The following is an 18,331-nucleotide window of genomic DNA, read 5'->3' as shown; positions in this document are numbered from 1 at the left end:
AGGCCAGAGCCTGCCTGGCAGGGTTTAGGAACAGAGAGGCCAGTGGGATTGGGACCAAGCTGGGGCAGGACCTTGGCCTAAGCCTGGGAGGGGCTGACACAGGGAGACAGCAGGTGACGGAATCATCCGGGGCAGACAGGACAGGGGCCAGACCCGATGGCCGCAGTCACGGTAGCAGCTGGACCCTGAGGTCCAGTTTGAAAGCAGAACCCCTAGGTTTGCTGCAGGAGTGGGTGTGGGGTGCGCAAGAAAGAACAGAGCCAAGCAGGTCCAGACTGGAAGCTTCGGGGTGAGGCTTCACGGGGAGTAAAACCCCTGGCCATAAAGTCATGTGGGATGCATGTGTGAGGGCAATTATAGGGTCCAATGTCCACCAGACGGCCCAGGGAACGGCATTGCAGACAGGGACGGGACAAGGGCTCTCAGAGCTGAAAAGCAGCGGGAGGCCCACAAGGAACAGATGGACGTGCGGGGTCGGGGTGTGGCCTGCGGTAAGCAACGCTCATGTCCCGCATCCAAGTGCCTGGGCTGGAGCCCAGCTCCCCTCCCGGCCCAGCTCCCTGCTAACGCGCACCCTGGGGGGTCAGTGATGGCTCCAGGCCCGAGGACTGGGCTCCTGCCACCCGCGCGGGAGACTCAGATTCAGGCCGCCTTCCAGGTTCCTAGCTTCTGTGGGCATCTGGGGAATGAACCAGCTGATGGGAATGCGCACTCTCCCTCTCTCCCAAGTCAATAAATTTTTGAAAAAATGTTTTTAAGATGGACACCTTTAAGTACCCAGAAATAAAACTCTCCTGTGCCTTAAAAGTAAGTCATCCGTTCCATCGTCCCCTCCAGTTCCGCAAGGGATAAAATCGTGCTCCTAGCCGCGGCTGCACGTGTTACGGGCATGCACCGTGCCAGGAACTGTTTCCAGGCTTTGCCCGCATTTATTTGCTTACTCCTTGTAAGTTCCCCTTTACGGAGGAGAAACTGAGGCACAGAGGCTGCGCAGTTGCTCAGGAAAGCAGCCGGAGTGTGGAGCCCGCTGTCTGCATTCCCCCGAGCTAGACCCAGAGGGGCCCCCGCTTTGTCGCTGGAGCTGTTGGGGAGCCAGGGACGAGAAAGCAGGAGCGATGTATCTTAAAAATAGCCCCCGGGATGTGTCCGCAGACCCGTACATTGCAAAGCCTCCTCGCTGGGCCCTGAGCTGAAATCTGAGCTCTGAGGAGACTTTGTTCTTTTCAAAGCACTGCTGGCCCTGTGATCCCGACGTGGCCAGCGACCCCGCGTGGCCAGGGCCGAGCAGGTGCCGAGGCCCACGGGTGTGTGACCACCCACACAGTCGCCTGGTTCCCATCCTGCCGCAGGGGCTGCTGCCAATCCCAGGGTCTGTGGTGCCTGGAGGTGGAGCCAGAGGGTGCCAGGCTTCCCACCCCTGCTCTGCCGCTGGCCCGCTGAGGACTGTGGGAAAGGCATCGCGCCCCTCTGAGCCCTGGTGGCTTTATACCGGGAGTAGCCAGAGCGACAGCTCTTTCATGGGTCCCGAGGATGAGACGGATGAAGTGCTTTGTAATAATAATATTTCACGGTAGCCACCTCGTCTTTCTAACAGCGGCACTTTCTCAGTGCTGTTTGCCAGCTGCCAAGCCCTTAAAAAGATTCCCCATTTAATCCTTGCACTCCTCTTGTGAGGTAGGGACTATTTTTTTACACCCACTTTGTAGCTGGTAAAAAAAAAAAAAATGAGGCATGGGGTGGGTGTTGGGCACTGTGCTTAAGACAGTGCTTGGGATACCTGCCTCACCTACCAGGGCGCAGCGTTGGAGTCACCTCCGCTTCCAGTCCAGCTGCCTGTGAACGCACATTCCGAAGGCAGCAGGCGATGGCTCGAGTCCCTGGGCCCCCGCCACCCACATGGGAGACCCGGGGGGAGTTCCTGGCTCCTGACTTTGACCTGGCCCAGCCCTGGCTGTTGCAGGCATTTGGGAAGTGAACCAGCAGATCAAACATCTGTCTCTGTTGTCTGTCTGTCTCTCTCTCTCTCCCCCTGCCTTTCAAATAAAATGAAAATAAATGCATAAAAATTAAAATAATAGCCGGCGCCACAGTTCAATAGGCTAATCCTCCATCTTGTGGCGCCAGCACACCGGGTTCTAGTCCCGGTCGGGGCGCTGGATTCTGTCCCGGTTCCCCTCTTCCAGGTCAGCTCTCTGCTGTGGCTAGGGAGTGCAGTGGAGGATGGCCCAAGTGCTTGGGCCCTGCACCCCATGGGAGACCAGGAGAAGCACCTGGCTCCTGGCTTCAGATCAGCGCAGTGTGCCGGCCGCAGCGCGCCAGCCATGGCGGCCATTGGAGGGTGAACCAATGGCAAAGGCAAAGGAAGACCTTTCTCTCTGTCTCTCTCTCTCACTGTCCACTCTGCCTGTCCAAAAAAAAAAAAAAATTAAAATAATAGAAGTGGGGCACAGAGGTGAATCATCCAAGAGCTTCCAGCTGGCTCAACACAGCGGCCAATCCTGGACTGAAACTCATAAAGCAGTTGACTCGGACACATTGTCCCTGGCAGAGGCAGAATTCAAACCCAGGACTCCAAGCGCCTGCCCCCTCCTCCCTCCTCCTGAATTCCCCAGCTACAGCCTGGCAGCCACGAATCACCCAAACCTGGTCCGGTGTTTCCAGTATCATCTATATGCTCTGCAGAGGGCTCAGCTTGGCAAACTGCCCGGCTGGGGCCCAGGCCAGTGGCGAGCTGATCAAGAAGAGGAAGAGGAGCGGGGGCGTCGGGCCTGGTGGTTAAACCATCAGCTGGGACGCTCACATCCCAAAGCAGAGCGCTTGGGCTGCATTCCTGGCCCTGGCTCCTCCTGGCTGCAGCTTCCTGCAAGTGCAGACCCCGGGAGGCGGTGGTGACGCTCAGGTGGTGGGGTCCCTGCCGCCACACGAGACGCCGGGACTGGGTTCCTGGCCCTTGGCTTTGGCCCAGTCCAGCCCCAGCTATCACAAGCTTTTGGGGGAATGAACTGATCAACGTGTGCTCTCTCTCTCTCTCTCTGTTTCCAGTTCTGCTCCTCAATTTACATTTTACTTTTTTTTTTAAGTTATTTATTTATTTGAAAGGCATGCTGGTTCGCTGCCCAAATGGCCACAACAGCCAGAGCTGGGCCAGGTCAAAGCCAGGAGCTAGGAGCTTCTTCCTGGTCTCCCATGTGGGTACAGGAGCCCAAACACTTGGGCCATCTTCTACTGTTTTCCCAGGCACATCATCAGAGAGCTGGATCGGAAGTGGAGCAGCTGGGACTTGAACCAATGCCCACATGGGATGCCAGCACTGCAGACGGCAGCTTAACCTGCTACTCCACAGTGCCAGCTCCTCAAATTTACATTTTATAAAAAAAGTGGGGGGGCTGGCGCTGTGGCATAGCAGGTAAAGCCGCTGCCTGCAGTGCCGGCATCCCATGTGGGCACCAGTTGCAGTCCTAGCTGCTCCACTTCCAGTCCAGCTCTCTGCTATGACCTGGGAGAGCAGGGAAGATGGCCCAGGTGCTTGGGCCCCTGCACCCACATGGGAGACCCAGAGGAAGCTCCTGACTCCTGACTTCAGATCGGCACAGCTCCAACCATTGTGGCCAATTGGGGAGTGAACCAGCGGATGGAAGACCTCTCTCTCTCTCTCTCTCTCTCTCTCGGCCTCTCCTTCTCTCTCTGTGTAACTCTGACTCAAATAAATAAATAAAAATCTTTAAAAAAAAAAAGTGGAAGAAGAGTGGGTATCGCAGGGGGAGATGACAACTTGAGCAGAGCGTGGAGGCAGAGAGCGTGAAACCACCCACCCCGCGCCACCCTGCGCCCCACCATGGCCGGCAGTGAGGGGGAGAGCTGAGCACACCAGGTACAGCACTGGCCATTGTCCTGTGAGTGCCAGGGAGCCCTGATGACCAGTGCTCCTGACCAAGGCTTGGCAGTGGCTGGCAGCGGAAGTGACCAAGTTGGCTCTTTTTTTTTTTTTTTTTTTTTTTTTGAGGATTTATTTATTTATTTGAAAAGCAGAGTTAGAGAGAGAAAGAGAGAGGTCTTTCACTGCTGGTTCACTCCCCAAATGGCCGCAATGGCTGAAGCTACACTGATCCGAAGCCAGGAGCCAGGAGCTTCTTCCAGTTCTCCCACGTGGATGCAGGAGTCCAAAGAGTTGGGCCATCTCCTGTTTTCCCAGGCCAAAGCAGAGAGCTGGATGGGAAGTGGAGCAGCCAAGACTTGAACCGGTGTCCATGTGGGATCCCAGCACTGGAGGCGGCGGCTTTACCCTACCCACGATGCCACAGCGCTGCCCCCCCCAAGTTGGCTTTGAGCTCCCGCTGTGCTTGCCCAGGGCTCCCTGAACCCACCCCCTCCTGCCCTCCCTTCCTAGCTGGCCACCAGAGGGGCCTTCCCCAGTTCTGTTAACAGAGGGCAGGGACCTCATTGGGGTGCAGTAGGTGAAGCCACTGCCTGTGACGCTAGTATCGCCTATGGGTGCTGACTCAAGTCCCAGCTGCTCCACTTCCAATCCAGCTCCCTGCTAATGTGTCTGGCAGAACAGCAGAGGATGGCTCAATGCTTGGGCCCCTACCACACTGGGGAGACTGGGATGGAGTTTTGGGCTCCTGGCTTTGGCCTAGCCCAGCCCTGACTATTGTGGGCATTAGGGTGTGAACCAGTTGATGGAAGATCTCTCCTCCCAACCCTCTACCTTGCAAATAAAGAAATAAATCTTTTTTTTTTTTTTTTTTCAAAAGAAAGAGGACAAATCCAGTTGCCAAGAACCACAGACCATGCACTGGGTCTGAGCAAAACACAGGAGCATCTCCAGGGAGCGGCTTGCCCAGCTCAGCACTTGGGGAAAGAGGGAGTCATGGCTGGACCCCCAGAAGAAGGCGCCATGGCCAGATCCTGGTTGTGCACCACCCAGGAGGCAACGCGCCCTGGAGCCAAGAGGGCTGGCCCTGGGTTCCGGTCCTGGCTGTGCCATTTGCTGGCTGTGTGGCTCTGGCCAGGTATCTTAACCTCTCTGAGCTGCAGCTTCCCTGTGTGTGAAATGGGGATAGTGATCCTTTTCTCCGAGAATTACTGGAAGGAAGCCATGAGATGCGGCTGCGTTTAGGGGACCTGGCACAGGTGGGGCACAGACAGAGGCTGGGGTGACAGCTGCTGTTGTGGATGGTCTGTCTCGGTCATCTGGACTCAGCTGCTTGGAGGCAGAGTGTCTTTTGTGCGCCTTCCCCTGCTCCCGGGCACCCCCCCACCTCGGGGGTTCACTGGGTCTCTGGCTTCCGGGAGGCTGCTTGCAAGGCTTGGACCCCACAGGTGTGCCTTGCGTAGCCAAGAAAAATCCAGAGGCCCAAGCTCAGGGGTGGATTTTATTTTTATTTAGTTGAAAGGCAGAGTGACAGAGAGAGACATCTTCCAACCACTGGATCACTGCTCAAGTGCCCAGAGCAGCCCGAAGCCGGGAGACCGGAACTCAGGCCAGGTCTCCCCGTGGATGTCAGGAGCCCAAGCACTTGAGCCATCATCCGATGCCTGCTCCCAAAGCTGGATCAGAAGCGGAGCCAGGACTTGAACCAGGCGCTCTGATCTGGGACGTGGGCATCCCAAGCGGCGTCTTAGCCGCTGCTCAACCAGACAGTCTGTGGGATAATTTTGAGTCCTAATATCAGATGACTTAGACACATTCTTCTAAACACAGGCGGTGGTTTTGTTACTGCTGAGAGAGACAGTGAGAGGTCTCTCACCCCGTGGTTCATTTTCCAGATGTCTGGGCAACATCTGGAGCTTGGCCGAGCCAAAACCAGGAGCCTGGAATTCAATCCAGGTCCCCCACGTGGGTGGCAGGGACCCGAGTACTTGAGCCCTCACCTGCTGCCTCCCGGGTGCGCGTGAGCAGGGAGCTGGATCAGAAGCGGAGGTGGACTGCGCCCAGGCACTTCCCTGTGGGGTGCGGGAGTCCCCAGCGGCAGCCTCACCACTGTGCCACCTGCCCACCCCGCAGTCTTTCCTGTGAGGGCTTTGTGGGGCGGACGCCTCTGCTCTAGCAGCAGCTCTGCTGTTACAGCATGGAGGTAGCCACAGGCAACGGAATGAACAGAGCCAGGTTCCAATAAAACTTTATTTACAAAACAAGCAGTGGGCCAGTTAGAAGCTCCAGCTCCTACATTCCTGGAATGTCTAAAATGGAGGCTGAGTATGGTCGGCTAACAGGTCCAAGGTCACACAGCTGAGCAGGGTTGATGGCCTCACATCACCGATCTGCAGTGTCTTGCAGGGACCCAGCAATGCCAGCTCCCAGCTCCTGGGGCTGCTCCCTCCAAAGTGACAGCTCTCAGAGCAGTGGGAGAGGTGAGCAATAGCCGAGGAGCCAGAGGAAGGCCTCTGGGCTGGCAGGAGCCGGAAGGGGTGGGCGTAGAGGATCAGTTCCCTGGGAAGGGGATGTGGGAGGATCCTGTGTCCCTTCCTGCAGAGCCTCCTGCCCGGTGATGGGCCAGAACTGGGTCTTTGATGTCCTGGTTACCTCCTTGTGTCTTGGCACCAAAAAACCAAAAATCTACATGGGATCCAGAATCAAATCAGTATGCCCCATGCCCAGCCTCCTGCTGATCTCCAGGGCACCAGGGGTCCAGGAAGGTTTAGACTTGACTAATGGACACAGGGGGTGGTCCCAGGAACTGTGGGTGCTCAGGCCCTGGGAGGGCTGCCTCAGCAGCCTGGACAGCCTGGAGGGGCTCCTGTGTGAGAGGCAGGATGGAGTTGTCCTTGGCCGGACCCCCACCACAACTGTCTATTGCTTGTTCTTTCCGTACTTTTAAAATTTTTGTTTAAAAGCCACAGAGATCTGTCCACTGGTTCATTCCCCAAATGCCAACAACAGCCAGAGGCCGACCAGGCTAAAGCCAAGAGCCTGGAACTCAATCCAGGTCTCCCCCGTGGGTGGCAGGGACCCAAGCACTTGAGCCTTCACCTGCTGCCTCCCAGGTGCACATTAGCAGGAAACTGGTTCAGAAACGGAGGCTGGACTCAGGGCCAGGCTCTCCCATATGGGAGGCTGGTGTCCGCTGCACCAAATGCCCATCCCTTTTCTGTATTGTAGTTCTGGTTCTTCCCTTTGATCCCCTCTTCCTCTACTTTGCACCCCTGATTCTCCATCAGGAGGGCACCAACCTCTGCATCCTTTTATTCTTCTAATGCCCACACCCACAACAGGCATTGCTAGCCGATCCTGACACACTGAGCTGCCCCAGAAAGTCACTCCCAGTCAGTCAGAGTTGGAACAAGAGCCAGCGCCTCCTTTCTGGTCTCTGTTCCTCTCACCTGCTACTCAGTGCCCATCTGCCAGTGAGGCCCAGAGAGGGGGTCGCCCAGTTCTTCCAGGGGCCACACGGAAGTGTCCTTCTCCCCACAGAGGGGCGGGCTTCTGCCTTCCCATGTGACTCAGGATGGGTCAGCCCATGTGACCGAGCCTGGTCTTGTCCCCCAGTGACCCCAGGCATGAAGATCTACATCGACCCTTTCACTTATGAGGACCCCAACGAGGCAGTGCGGGAATTCGCCAAGGAAATCGACATCTCCTGTGTCAAAATTGAGCAGGTGATCGGAGCAGGTAGGTGGCACCTGCAGGCCGCAGCCAGGGATGGAGAGACCAGGCCAGGGTGTTCCTGGGGCAGAGGGTCCGATGGGGGCAAGGGCCACAGAGCACCCTCTGAGACTGGTGGGGTTCAGAATGCCCGAGGAATAAGGCCCCTCAGAGGTCATCTGGTAGAACAACCTCACCGATGGAAGAAGGGGGAAACTGAGGCATGGGGGTGGGGAGGCGCTTGTACAGCAGGTCAGAGGTTGAACTGGACTGGAATCCAGTTCTTGGACTTTGCGCAATGCTTTGTCCTCTGTCCCACTGGTCATCCCAAGTCCCTGTGCCCCCCCAGCCCAGGCTCCCCTGCACCTCCCCGAGTGCCCAGTCAGAGACCAGGGCACCACCCTTGAGGAATCTGCTCTTCTTGGGGGCGGGGACTTTTCCGGGCCCCTGTGTTGTCATGGGGGTTCTGTGTCTGAGAGGGCCAGTGGACCTGCAAAGAGGAAGTGCACCCGCAGGCCGCAGGGGAAGAGGTGACAGGAAACAGGGAAGTGGCCCTTCCACCTGGCCAGTGGCCTCCCACCTCTCGCTGTGTCTGTCCCAGGGGAATTTGGCGAGGTCTGCAGTGGCCACCTGAAGCTGCCAGGCAAGAGAGAGATCTTTGTGGCCATCAAGACGCTCAAGTCCGGCTACACAGAGAAGCAGCGCCGGGACTTCCTGAGCGAGGCCTCCATCATGGGCCAGTTTGACCACCCCAACGTCATCCACCTGGAGGGCGTCGTCACCAAGAGCACACCCGTGATGATCATCACTGAGTTCATGGAGAACGGCTCGCTGGACTCCTTCCTCCGGGTAGGGGAAGCAGGGAGCGCCAAGGCCCCGCGGCACAGCTGCAGATGGTCAGAGCCTGCAGGGGTCCTGGGAGAGCCCTAGGTCCGGAACAGCTTGTAGGCTCGCGCTTTCCATTCCCTTACCATGGCAGGCATTGCTAGTCAATCCCAGCACTGTCTCCCACTAAACCCAGAAGCAATCTCCACATCCCCCGGAAGCCACGCCCAGCCGATTACAGAGTTGGCTCACTGCTGGCCGCCTGTTCTTGTGCACACTCTCAGCCATCCTCGTCTTGATGCACAGGAGAAACGGGCTCAGGGAGGGGCAGAGATGGCTCAGTGCCACCCAGGGGGTCAAGGTGAGAGCCTGGACGAGAACCAGGTGTCCGGCCCCTCCCCCAGAGTTTTCACCAGATCTTGGAGCCCCCATACATTTTTCCAGAACTATCTAGGCGGGGGAAAGAGTCCTGAGCACAAGACCAACAGAGGGAACTTCCAGGTCCCTCGCCCCTCCCAGGGGACCACAGTTACCAGTTAGCCGAAGAGCAGTGGACTGACTGCCACGCCACAGACATCTGGGAAGCACCCACTCTGTGCCAGGCCCCTTGTTGTTTAGCCCGGAGCAGCCCTGGGAAGTGGTTATGGTTTATCACCATCAGACACACAGATGAGAAATCAGAACTCAGAGAGGTTCTGTCACACGTCCCAGGTTGCACAACCAGGAAGGGGCAGGCCAGAATCAAGCTGAAGCCCGTGTCCTCTCCACCACTCCCAAGTTGGCCTTGCCAAGGTCGGCGGGCATCTGAGTCCTCCCCCAGGGAACCCAGAGTCTGGGCGGCAGGGGCCAGCTCCGGCTCTCCGGGGCTCCTACACCTGCTCTGCTCTTGACCCGTGTCTCCCCCACTCCTCCCAAAGCAAAACGACGGGCAGTTCACGGTCATCCAGCTGGTGGGCATGCTGCGGGGCATCGCGGCCGGCATGAAGTACCTGGCCGACATGAACTACGTGCACCGCGACCTGGCCGCCCGCAACATCCTGGTCAACAGCAACCTGGTGTGCAAGGTCTCTGACTTCGGCCTCTCCCGCTTCCTGGAGGACGACACGTCGGACCCCACCTATACCAGCGCCCTGGTAAGATGGAGATCGGGAACACGCGCCCCCTGCTGGACAAGAGTGCATCCACAGCCAGCCCTGCCCGCACCTGCTCATGCCAAACACCTGGCCCTGACCCCGTGTAGACCCCATCAACCATCACCCCCTGCCCTCCTGCAGCTCTCGGCCTGGTGGGGCGGCACAGGGAGGCAGAGCGGTGTTGGGAGGCAAGTGAAGGCCAGGCAGAGGGGCGGCAGCTGAGCTGAGAGCTGATGCGCCAGCAGAAGTTTGTAGGTGCCGGGAGTTCACGGCCAGCCTGTGTGACTGGAACGCAGTGGGAGAGGCAGCGAGCAGCAATGAGGAGATGCCCTTGAGTGCCCAAGCTTGGGACTCACTCCTGGGAGCAGCTAGGGTTGCTAAAGGCTTTTCGTTTTATTTTTTAAGGATGTACTTGTTTATTTGAAAGGCAGAGAGAGAGGGAGAGAGAGAGAAATCTTCCATCTGCTGGTTCACTCCCCAAATGGCCACAAAGGCTGGGACTGGACCAGGCTGAAGCAGGAGCCTGGAACTCCGTCCAGGTCTCCCACTTGGACCATCTTCCGCTGCTTTCCCAGGTGCATTAGCAGGGAGCTGGATCAGAAGCGGAGCAGCCAGGACTTGAACCAGTGCCCATGTGGGATGCAGGGGCAGCCTAACCTACTGTGCCACAATGCCGGTCCCATGAAGGGTTTTTAGCTGAAAAGACGCAGGCCCTGCCCTCAAGGAGCCAGGCCAGCGGGCAAGTGTGGCGAGTTCTGTGCCCCTCACAGAGAACTGGCAGGAAGAGAACAGATCTTTGGACACGAGGGAAGGGCTTCCAGGGGATGTGTGGATGAGAAGGAGGTGTCTGGGTGGCAGAGTGGGACAGGGCAGTGTGTGCAGATGTCCAGTGGTCAGAAGCGCAGGGAGAGTTTGAGGAACCAGGAGCTGCTTCCTGAGATTGGCACAGCACAGGGCACAGGACGGGGGAGTGCTGAGAGAGGCGGCCGCGCAGGTCAGCTTCCCACCTGTCAGCCATTTGTCCTGTCCCCCAGGGTGGGAAGATCCCGATCCGCTGGACGGCCCCGGAAGCCATCCAATACCGGAAGTTCACCTCAGCCAGCGACGTGTGGAGCTACGGTATCGTCATGTGGGAGGTGATGTCCTATGGGGAGCGGCCCTACTGGGACATGACCAATCAGGACGTAAGTCTCCGAGGGGGTGGGCGGAGCCTTTCCAGCCAGCCAGATTTTGGTGGTGGTGGGGGGGGGACCTCCAGGCCTTGTCCTGTTGTCCTGGGGCATGGGAGTTAGGACCCTTGAGACCGCAGGCCTGGTAGCCAGTGCAGCTCCCAGCAGGACCTGAGCCCTGCAGGGGTGGGGGTAAGGCCTTCAGGACGTGTGCACCTGTGGCCAGCCCAGGTATGGTTCACCGAGATTGTTCAGAGTCAGAAGTGGCCAGGTGCTCACTTGGAGGGGGCAGGGTTGGGTTCTGAGAGCACAGAAGTTGGGGCAGCATGGGCAGGAGCAACCGGGAAGTCCTCACGCAACAGGTGGGACCCGCATGGTGGACAAGCTTGGGAAGTGGGGGCTCCCGGGTGGGGAGAGCAGCCTGTGCCAGGCCCAGAGGTGGACTGCGAGGGAGGGTGCTGGGGAGCTGGGCAGAGAGGGAGGCAGGAGTCAAAGCCATTTGAAAGTCAGCCCAAAGGGTTTCATTGGCAAACGTGCAGACGGGAAGACCTGAAGACGCCTCCTAGCCGGGAGCCACCGTGGAGCTGTGCAGGGCAGCCCGGCCAGGAGGGACGGGACAGACCCACCATGGGGCCTGAGCTGTGCCGTGGGGCCCAACAGGGGACCCGTCAATGGCACTGACATGGAGAACATGGCCACCCTGGGGTCACGCAGAGGCCAGAGTAGGGGTCCTCAGGGCCACCAAAGCCAGGTCAGGGCTCACACAGGGGAAGGAGGGTACAGCTGTGGGGCGGGCACAGGAGGGCCAGCCTGGGGCCCTGGGCAGAGGTTACGGTCAGAGCACTGGATTCCCCAAGATGGGCGGAGCACCCAGATGCCAGCTCACGGGATCAGACCCAACTCTGGGGCCCCCTCTAGGAGGGGGAGGTGGTTGCCATGGCAACACGAGCTCAAGCCTCCTCAGATGCACCCGGCCCCTGTGTTGTCCCCAGGTGATCAATGCCATCGAGCAGGACTACCGGCTGCCGCCGCCCATGGACTGCCCGAGCGCCCTGCACCAGCTCATGCTGGACTGCTGGCAGAAGGACCGTAACCACCGGCCCAAGTTCGGCCAGATCGTCAACACGCTGGACAAGATGATCCGCAACCCCAACAGCCTCAAAGCCATGGCACCCCTCTCCTCCGGGTACGGCTGCATCCCGCTCCTGGCAGGTGCCCCCCACTGCCGCTCAGGAAGGGGAAGGCTAGGACCAGCGGGGGGAAGGCTAGGACCAGCGGGGCTTGGGGGTGCAGGCGGGTGCAGCACACTGCTGTCAGAGGAGAATGCCCGTGCACTGTGGGTGGCAGGGGAATCCCTTGTAAAGCAGGGTCAGCAGCTAAGAAAACTAACAAAGGGTTCGGAGTCTTAGCTGGGGGCTCATCACTCCCCTCACGCGCGTCCTGGACTCCTCTAGCTTCCATTTGCACACTCACTGACACAGCCGTGCACACGCGCGCACACGTGCATGTATGCTCGGACAGATGCAGTGGACGCACACTCAGGCCCAAACACCCCTGCTTCCTTGCACTCCGCGATGCCACACTCCTCACAGCCACAGGCACCTGCTCCCACGGCCCGCTCAGAAGTCCACAGTCACCATACACACGCGTCCCCACACTCGGGTCAGTGTCCCAAGCTTGGGCTCTGTCCAGGGAGGGGGGTCTCACAGGCTCACTGGAGCTTCCCTTCTCCCCGGGCCCTGGGGCACGCTGCACCAGGCCGCCACTCAGCACTGCCCACCCTGGGCGGCTGCCACGGGCCCCACCGCTGGCCCTACCCCCTCCTACTCTTTGGCTGCACAGTCCCCCAGGTCCCCAAGGCATAGCCAGCTGTGTGTCCCCAGGATCCAGGGCTGTCTGTGCCAGACTCCTTGGGCCAAAGTCCTTCCCCCACCTGAGCTCTGGGGGCCAAGAAATCTTCACACCTGCCACACCCTTGTCTCAGCCCCTCCTGACTCAGTGGATAAGGCTACCTTGACCTCCAGAGAGTCAATTTCACTCCTTGCCAGGCAGGAAGTCATTGCCTTAGTATCACCAGTTTATCTGGGGATGCAGCCTCCTGTAGCACAAACCCCAGTGGAACAGCATTGAGCGTGGCCCTGGGGCAGGAGCAGGAAGTGACCACTGGAATTCCACCTCCCGGAAGTTAGAGCCACAGAGAAGCAGCGCCCCCTCTCGCTCCTGAGGTCCATCGACCCAGCAGGGCCAGCAGGCTGCCCCAGCTTCGAGTCCTGCACACCCACACACCATGTACACACTGACACAAGTTCGAACGCACATCCGCACACAAAAGAAACACAAACACGCCAGCTCCGTTGGTGCAAGTGGATACACACGTGCGCATACGTCGGCCGCCCGCAGGTGTGTCCGCTCCTCTGCGGGCATGGGCCCTGACCATCCCTGTCACCCCAGGATCAACCTGCCGCTGCTGGACCGCACGGTCCCCGACTACAGCAGCTTTAACACGGTGGACGAGTGGCTGGAGGCCATCAAGATGGGGCAGTACAAGGAGAGCTTCGCCAACGCCGGCTTCACCTCCTTCGATGTCGTGTCGCAGATGATGATGGAGTAAGTGCCCAATACCTCCACTCGCGCCGTCAGCGCCCGCTCCCACCCGCCCCGCCAGCCAAGCAGGGGGCCCCCAGAGGGTGAGGAACAGGCCATGTCCCAGCCGGCACACGGGGACCAAGGGGTGACATGGCAACTCTGGAGTCACGCCCCCTGGCCGTGTGACCTTGGGCAAATCCCAGCACCTCCCCCGGCCTCTGTTTTCTCATCTATAAACTGGGGGTGAGCCGGGAGCTGAAAGAGATGGCAGGAAGTGGTGCTTGGTGAATGCAAGCTCCCCTCCCGTCCCCGGGGAAGAGGGCAGAGGGGCCCCCAGGCGGCCTCTCAGTCCAGGGCTCTTCCAATGCCACAGCCGCTGCAGCGCTGGCCACCCTAACCAGCTCTCCCATCCCAACACCCCAGGCAGCTCATGGGGTGCCCAGCCCTCGCCACCACCCCCCACCCCTCCCTAACACACATGCTTCTCTCCCAAAGGGACATTCTCCGGGTGGGGGTCACGCTTGCTGGCCACCAGAAAAAAATCCTCAACAGCATCCAGGTGATGCGGGCCCAGATGAACCAAATTCAGTCTGTGGAGGTCTGACGGTCACCACCTCGGCGCACCTGTTCCTCCAGGCCCCGCCCCCTCCACCCCACACGCCGCCGGCCCCCCTGGCGCTCCGTCCACTGCAGGGTCCGCCACCTGCCAGGAGGCCGCCGGCAACGGGAAGGACCAAGCAGCGCTGCAGCCACGAGACGTCCCCGAGAACACGCGCGACTCGGACGATGGAAATAAGGGAATCGGAAAAAAAAAATTAAAAGGAAATAGGTCCTGGAGGGGCGGGACACGCAAGGACTATTTTTTAAAGCGGATTCTCATCAGGAAAGCGATGACCGTTCTTGGAGAAAGCGTACAAGGGCTTGGGGGGTGCACGCAGTCTGTCCAGCCGGAGACCAGCAGTTTCTCTCCGTCTCCCTCTGGGAAAGTGACCTGGTCAGAGCCGAGGACACTTTCAGGAATCAGATGTGAACCGGCGAGCCGGGGTCACCGCCTCTCGTGTCCTGGGGCTGCTCACGACACAGCCAAGCACCAGGTCCCCGGGGGCAGGCGGACAGGCAGCCGCCCCGGGCCTGCTCTGGAAAAATCCATTCCTGCTGCCACTGAGCAATCAGAGACTTTTTCTGTCTTTGGAGAATATTCTAAAAACTCCAATGAGAGACTGTGTCTCCTGCTGGTTCCTGGGGCTGAAACAGGGGGCTTTGGTCCTCCCCGGGGTCGGGGAGAGCCCCGGGCACAGAGGGGGAAGGGCAGCTTTGCTGAAGACGCCCTCCACCCCAGGTCTGCAGCTCCACGGCCAGACCCCGTGCACAACCCGGTGGCGCCGCCGTCGCCGCCGCTGCCACCAGCCCCCAGCCGAGGCCTGCTGCTGCGGTCACTGCCGTCAGCTACGACTGCCACCAAGGAGGGTGGATCCTGCGACTGGGTTTGTTGACAGCACCGCGTGGACTCCGTGGGGGGTGGGGGTGGGGAATTTTGGTCACGGGTGGTTTTGGTTGGGGGGTTTGTGGGGTGTTTTTTTTTAATGACAATGAAGTGACACTTTGACGTTTGCTACCTTTTGAGGACTTACCGATCCTTCTCCAGTAAGAAGGTGCTTTCTGCATACTGACTTAGGCGATCTACCAAGGGCGAGATTTTATATGCACATTTCTGGATTTTTTATACGGTTTTCATCAACATCCTTCCCACCTCCCACCTGCTGCCAGGCCTCACCAAAGCCAACCGCCACGGGGCCATCTGGCCATCCAGAGACTCCCGCGATTCAATGGGGAGGGGGAGGCACCAAGGTGGAGGAGCATCCATCCCACCCCACACTCCACCACCCCCCCCCCAGGACTGTTTTTGAAAGCAACAGATTGAGCCGGAAGTGGGCTGTGAGGCTGCAAGTCCTTGCCCACTTCCCTACCCCCGCCCTCTCCAGCCTACCCAGTACTTCCCAGGCACAAAGGCCCCTTCGAGGTTCCTGGGTGCCCGGAGTCGGCCAAAACCCAGTTGTGCCTCTGGGACTCTAACCCGGGCTGCATCGGAGGCCAGGACCCGGCTCATTCACTGTGATAGCCCATCCCGGCAGAGGGCGCCCCAGAGGCCCCGGGCAGGCAGGCCCTTTCCCTTCCCTGGGGGGAACCTTTGTGATTTCTCTCCCACCTCCTTCCTGCCTCCAGGCCTTTGCCTGGACCTGGAGGTCTTGGCTGTGGGAAGCCATCAGCCGAGGGGTCTGGCCACAGGCTCTGTCCCGTGAGCCGAGGCAGGCACCTGAGCGGAACAATCGGTTAGTGAGCTGAATGGAAATAAACGCTTTAGTTATAAAACGGCCCCTGTCCTCTGTGTGTTCCAAGAGAGAGCCTGGCACCCCTGGGGCATGCCAAGTGGCTCCTGATGCCCTTCCAGGATCCTAGGAGTCGCAGGGCTGGGCAGACACGTGCAGGACAGCAGAGCTCCATGTGGCCTTTCTGGCTCCGACCCATCAAAAGCACAGGCAACAAAAGCAGCACTCCCGTTGGAAGTGGCTCGGCGTTCGATGCCCTGGGAATCCAGGTGAGCCACTGCAGGTGCATCAGGAGAAGGGGGTCGACGGGTGCACTCAGCACGCCTGGCCCAGAGGACAGGAGCTTGGGGCACCAGGTGAGCTGTGAGCAGGGTGGACTTGGGACAGTGAGGGCGGGACGGCCCTGGGGTTCCCTTGGCCACCAGCCAGGAATGCCCCCCTGATCCAGGCCAACTCGGATCTTCTCTGCGATGGCTCCTTGCGCCATCGAGATCAGAGCTGTGTGTGCACGGAAGTACTTTGCTGTGGACAGCAAGTCTGATGGAGGAGGGGTGCTCAGGGCTTCCCGTTTATCCAGGGACCTTCCTTGAGGAGACTGACCCTAGGGAAGAGGCAGGTAGCTAAAGGGCCTGCGGTCAGAACGCAGCCAGCTGGGCCAGCCTGTCATCTGTCGCTCACCTGTCCCTGAGGCCGTGTGAAGGGAAGGAAGGGATTAGGGAGGAGCGTGGGCTCCCGGGGGGGACAGCAGGGCCAGCCGCAGGGAAGGCACTGGCTGGGTTCCCACAACCTGGCCAGCAGGGGCCCACTGGCCATCTCTGTGCCCCCAACATGCCCGGCACGGGTGGCAGCTGTCCTGGCACACAAGGTCACCTTCTGGCTGCACTGATGCTGTGTGGATTAACTCTGTCTCCCCAGCCCGCCCCCCACACCCCACTGCTCCAGGGCCCCACAGGGGCTGGCAGTCGGTGCTTCCTGTCAGATGGCTTCCTGCCTAAGCCGCTGGGCTGGGCTCCACTAGCCAGCGCGCCAGCGCGTCCGCTCATCCGTCCTCCAGGGCCCGAGGGCCTCGGTGGCTTGGGCAGCCACGTTCCTGCTTCCCACAGTACGGGTGCTACCCGGACCCTCTGTCTCGTCTTCAGGGTAACAGACAGACATCACTGTGACCTCCCCTGGGGTGCAGGCGCCACTCCCTTCTCCCCTCTGCAGGGGCGATGCCCCGCCCCCCACCCCTTGCTTGCTGTGGCCAAGCCCCTTCCACTTAGGCTGCCCATTCCCCAGGCACACAGCCCCCAGCCCTTGCTGCCTGGTTACTAATCCTTTCCTGGCGCAGCCTCCTCAAGTGCCAGCCCCCACCTGCCCAGCAGCGTGAGAGGCGTTTCCGGCTGCGCTCACACAGTTGGTGCTTAACGAAGGAGAGTTGCCGGTCAGCACGGGCCGGGGCACCGTGGAAATGGGGCCAGATGCCCTGGGAGGGCTGGGCCTGGCAGAGCTGTGCCACCCACCCCGGTGCCCCTGGCTTCAGCGCCCCCCCCCCAGAAATGGGCCATTATCATCGATCATCAGCAGCCTCTTCCTGCAGGAGTGATATTTACAGTATTGATTAACTGGGAAGACGCGGGCAGACCAGTTAGAACCGACAGTGGTCACTGTAGGAGCCGTGGGGACACTTAAGGGACTCAGAGCAGGGGGTGTTTACCAATGCCAGCAGTGCCCCAGCTCAGATGATGTCACCTGGTTCTTTCTGGTTGGGCCCTACTCTATCGCTGTCTGGGGGCTCTCTGCCACCCCCTTGTGAGCAGTTGTGCCTCCCACCCCCTCCCAGACAAGGGGCTCATGGCCAGAAGGCCGGGAGCACCCACCCCTGCCCAGCTCGACCCCGTACCCGGCACAGGAAGGCCCCAGACCACTGTTCACGCCAGGGCCAGGCCCTTGACCACTCTGGGCTCTCCCAGGACCCCTGTGGTTCCGAGGAGGTACTGAAGGCTAGAACACTCCTGCAGGACAAATCGTGTGCATGCATTCGCGGGACAGGGTGCAGCCAGATGCGTCCTGACCCCGTGGCAGCCTGCTCCTGCCACTGGCTCGGGACTTGGGTCTAGGGAGACACTTCCCCTCTCAGCTCAGCTCCCGACCTTGGTAGCGAGAGCCTTGGCCCTGGGGAGCCGGCGAAACGCTGCCTGCACCTCGGTCCAGTGAGGCTCGGGATGATGTTGCTTGCTCAGGATTACACAACCAGGAGGGGGCGGAGTGGAGCCCAGAGCCCACGTCTGTCTGCTTCCAGTGCTCACTCTGCCCCACTCAGAGAACGGGAAGCTCTTGGTGTCTGTCTGGTGCTGGCTGGTCAGAGAGGGAAGAACTCAAACTGGCTGTCAGGGAGGGCTTCTTGGAGGAAGCTCACTTGAAAATGACCGAAGGAGAGAGAAAGGTCGTTCCAAGATGCAGTGGCCAGAATGGTCCAGCACAGTGAGGGGTCAGGTGCAGGCGGCCCGGGGAGTCAGGGAAGGTGGGAGTTGGTACAGGGGGAGGCTGAGGCAGGTTGGGCGTGAGCTACAGTTCGGCAGAGATGCTGGGACAGTGAGCATGGGGTTCTAGAAGTCAGCCCGGTCACCCGATGGGGCAGGAGGCCTCCCAGCCACCCATCCCCCAGGAGGCCCTGCTGCTCCTGGTGCCAGCCTCACAGAGACAGAGTGCCCGCTGCTGCTGGGA

At 59.8% G+C, this 18,331-nt stretch overlaps 1 protein-coding gene across 5 annotated transcripts in view; it reads left to right on the top strand.

Annotated features, from left to right (window-relative positions):
• The window catches only part of EPHB2 (EPH receptor B2), a 177,248-nt gene extending 161,580 nt beyond the window's left edge, over positions 1–15,668 (top strand). For 3 of the 5 annotated variants that reach the window (XM_051857961.3, XM_051857957.3, XM_051857962.3), the window contains exons 10-16: positions 7,415–7,612; positions 8,187–8,434; positions 9,328–9,543; positions 10,578–10,727; positions 11,705–11,898; positions 13,164–13,319; positions 13,794–15,668. In XM_051857961.3, coding sequence (XP_051713921.1) covers positions 7,415–7,612; positions 8,187–8,434; positions 9,328–9,543; positions 10,578–10,727; positions 11,705–11,898; positions 13,164–13,319; positions 13,794–13,902 — 1,271 coding nt within the window. In that variant the 3' untranslated portion in view covers positions 13,903–15,668. The remainder of the gene's footprint in view (positions 1–7,414; positions 7,613–8,186; positions 8,435–9,327; positions 9,544–10,577; positions 10,728–11,704; positions 11,899–13,163; positions 13,320–13,793) is intronic. The other 2 variants (XM_051857960.3, XM_051857959.3) reach the window with 1 other exon arrangement.
• The last annotated feature ends 2,663 nt before the right edge of the window (positions 15,669–18,331 follow it).

The sequence above is a fragment of the Oryctolagus cuniculus genome, chromosome 7 (assembly GCF_051225735.1).
Source record: "Oryctolagus cuniculus isolate XC-2025 breed Fujian yellow rabbit chromosome 7, ASM5122573v1, whole genome shotgun sequence".
NCBI lineage: Eukaryota > Metazoa > Chordata > Mammalia > Lagomorpha > Leporidae > Oryctolagus > Oryctolagus cuniculus.
This window is presented reverse-complemented; position numbering and strand designations above follow the sequence as displayed.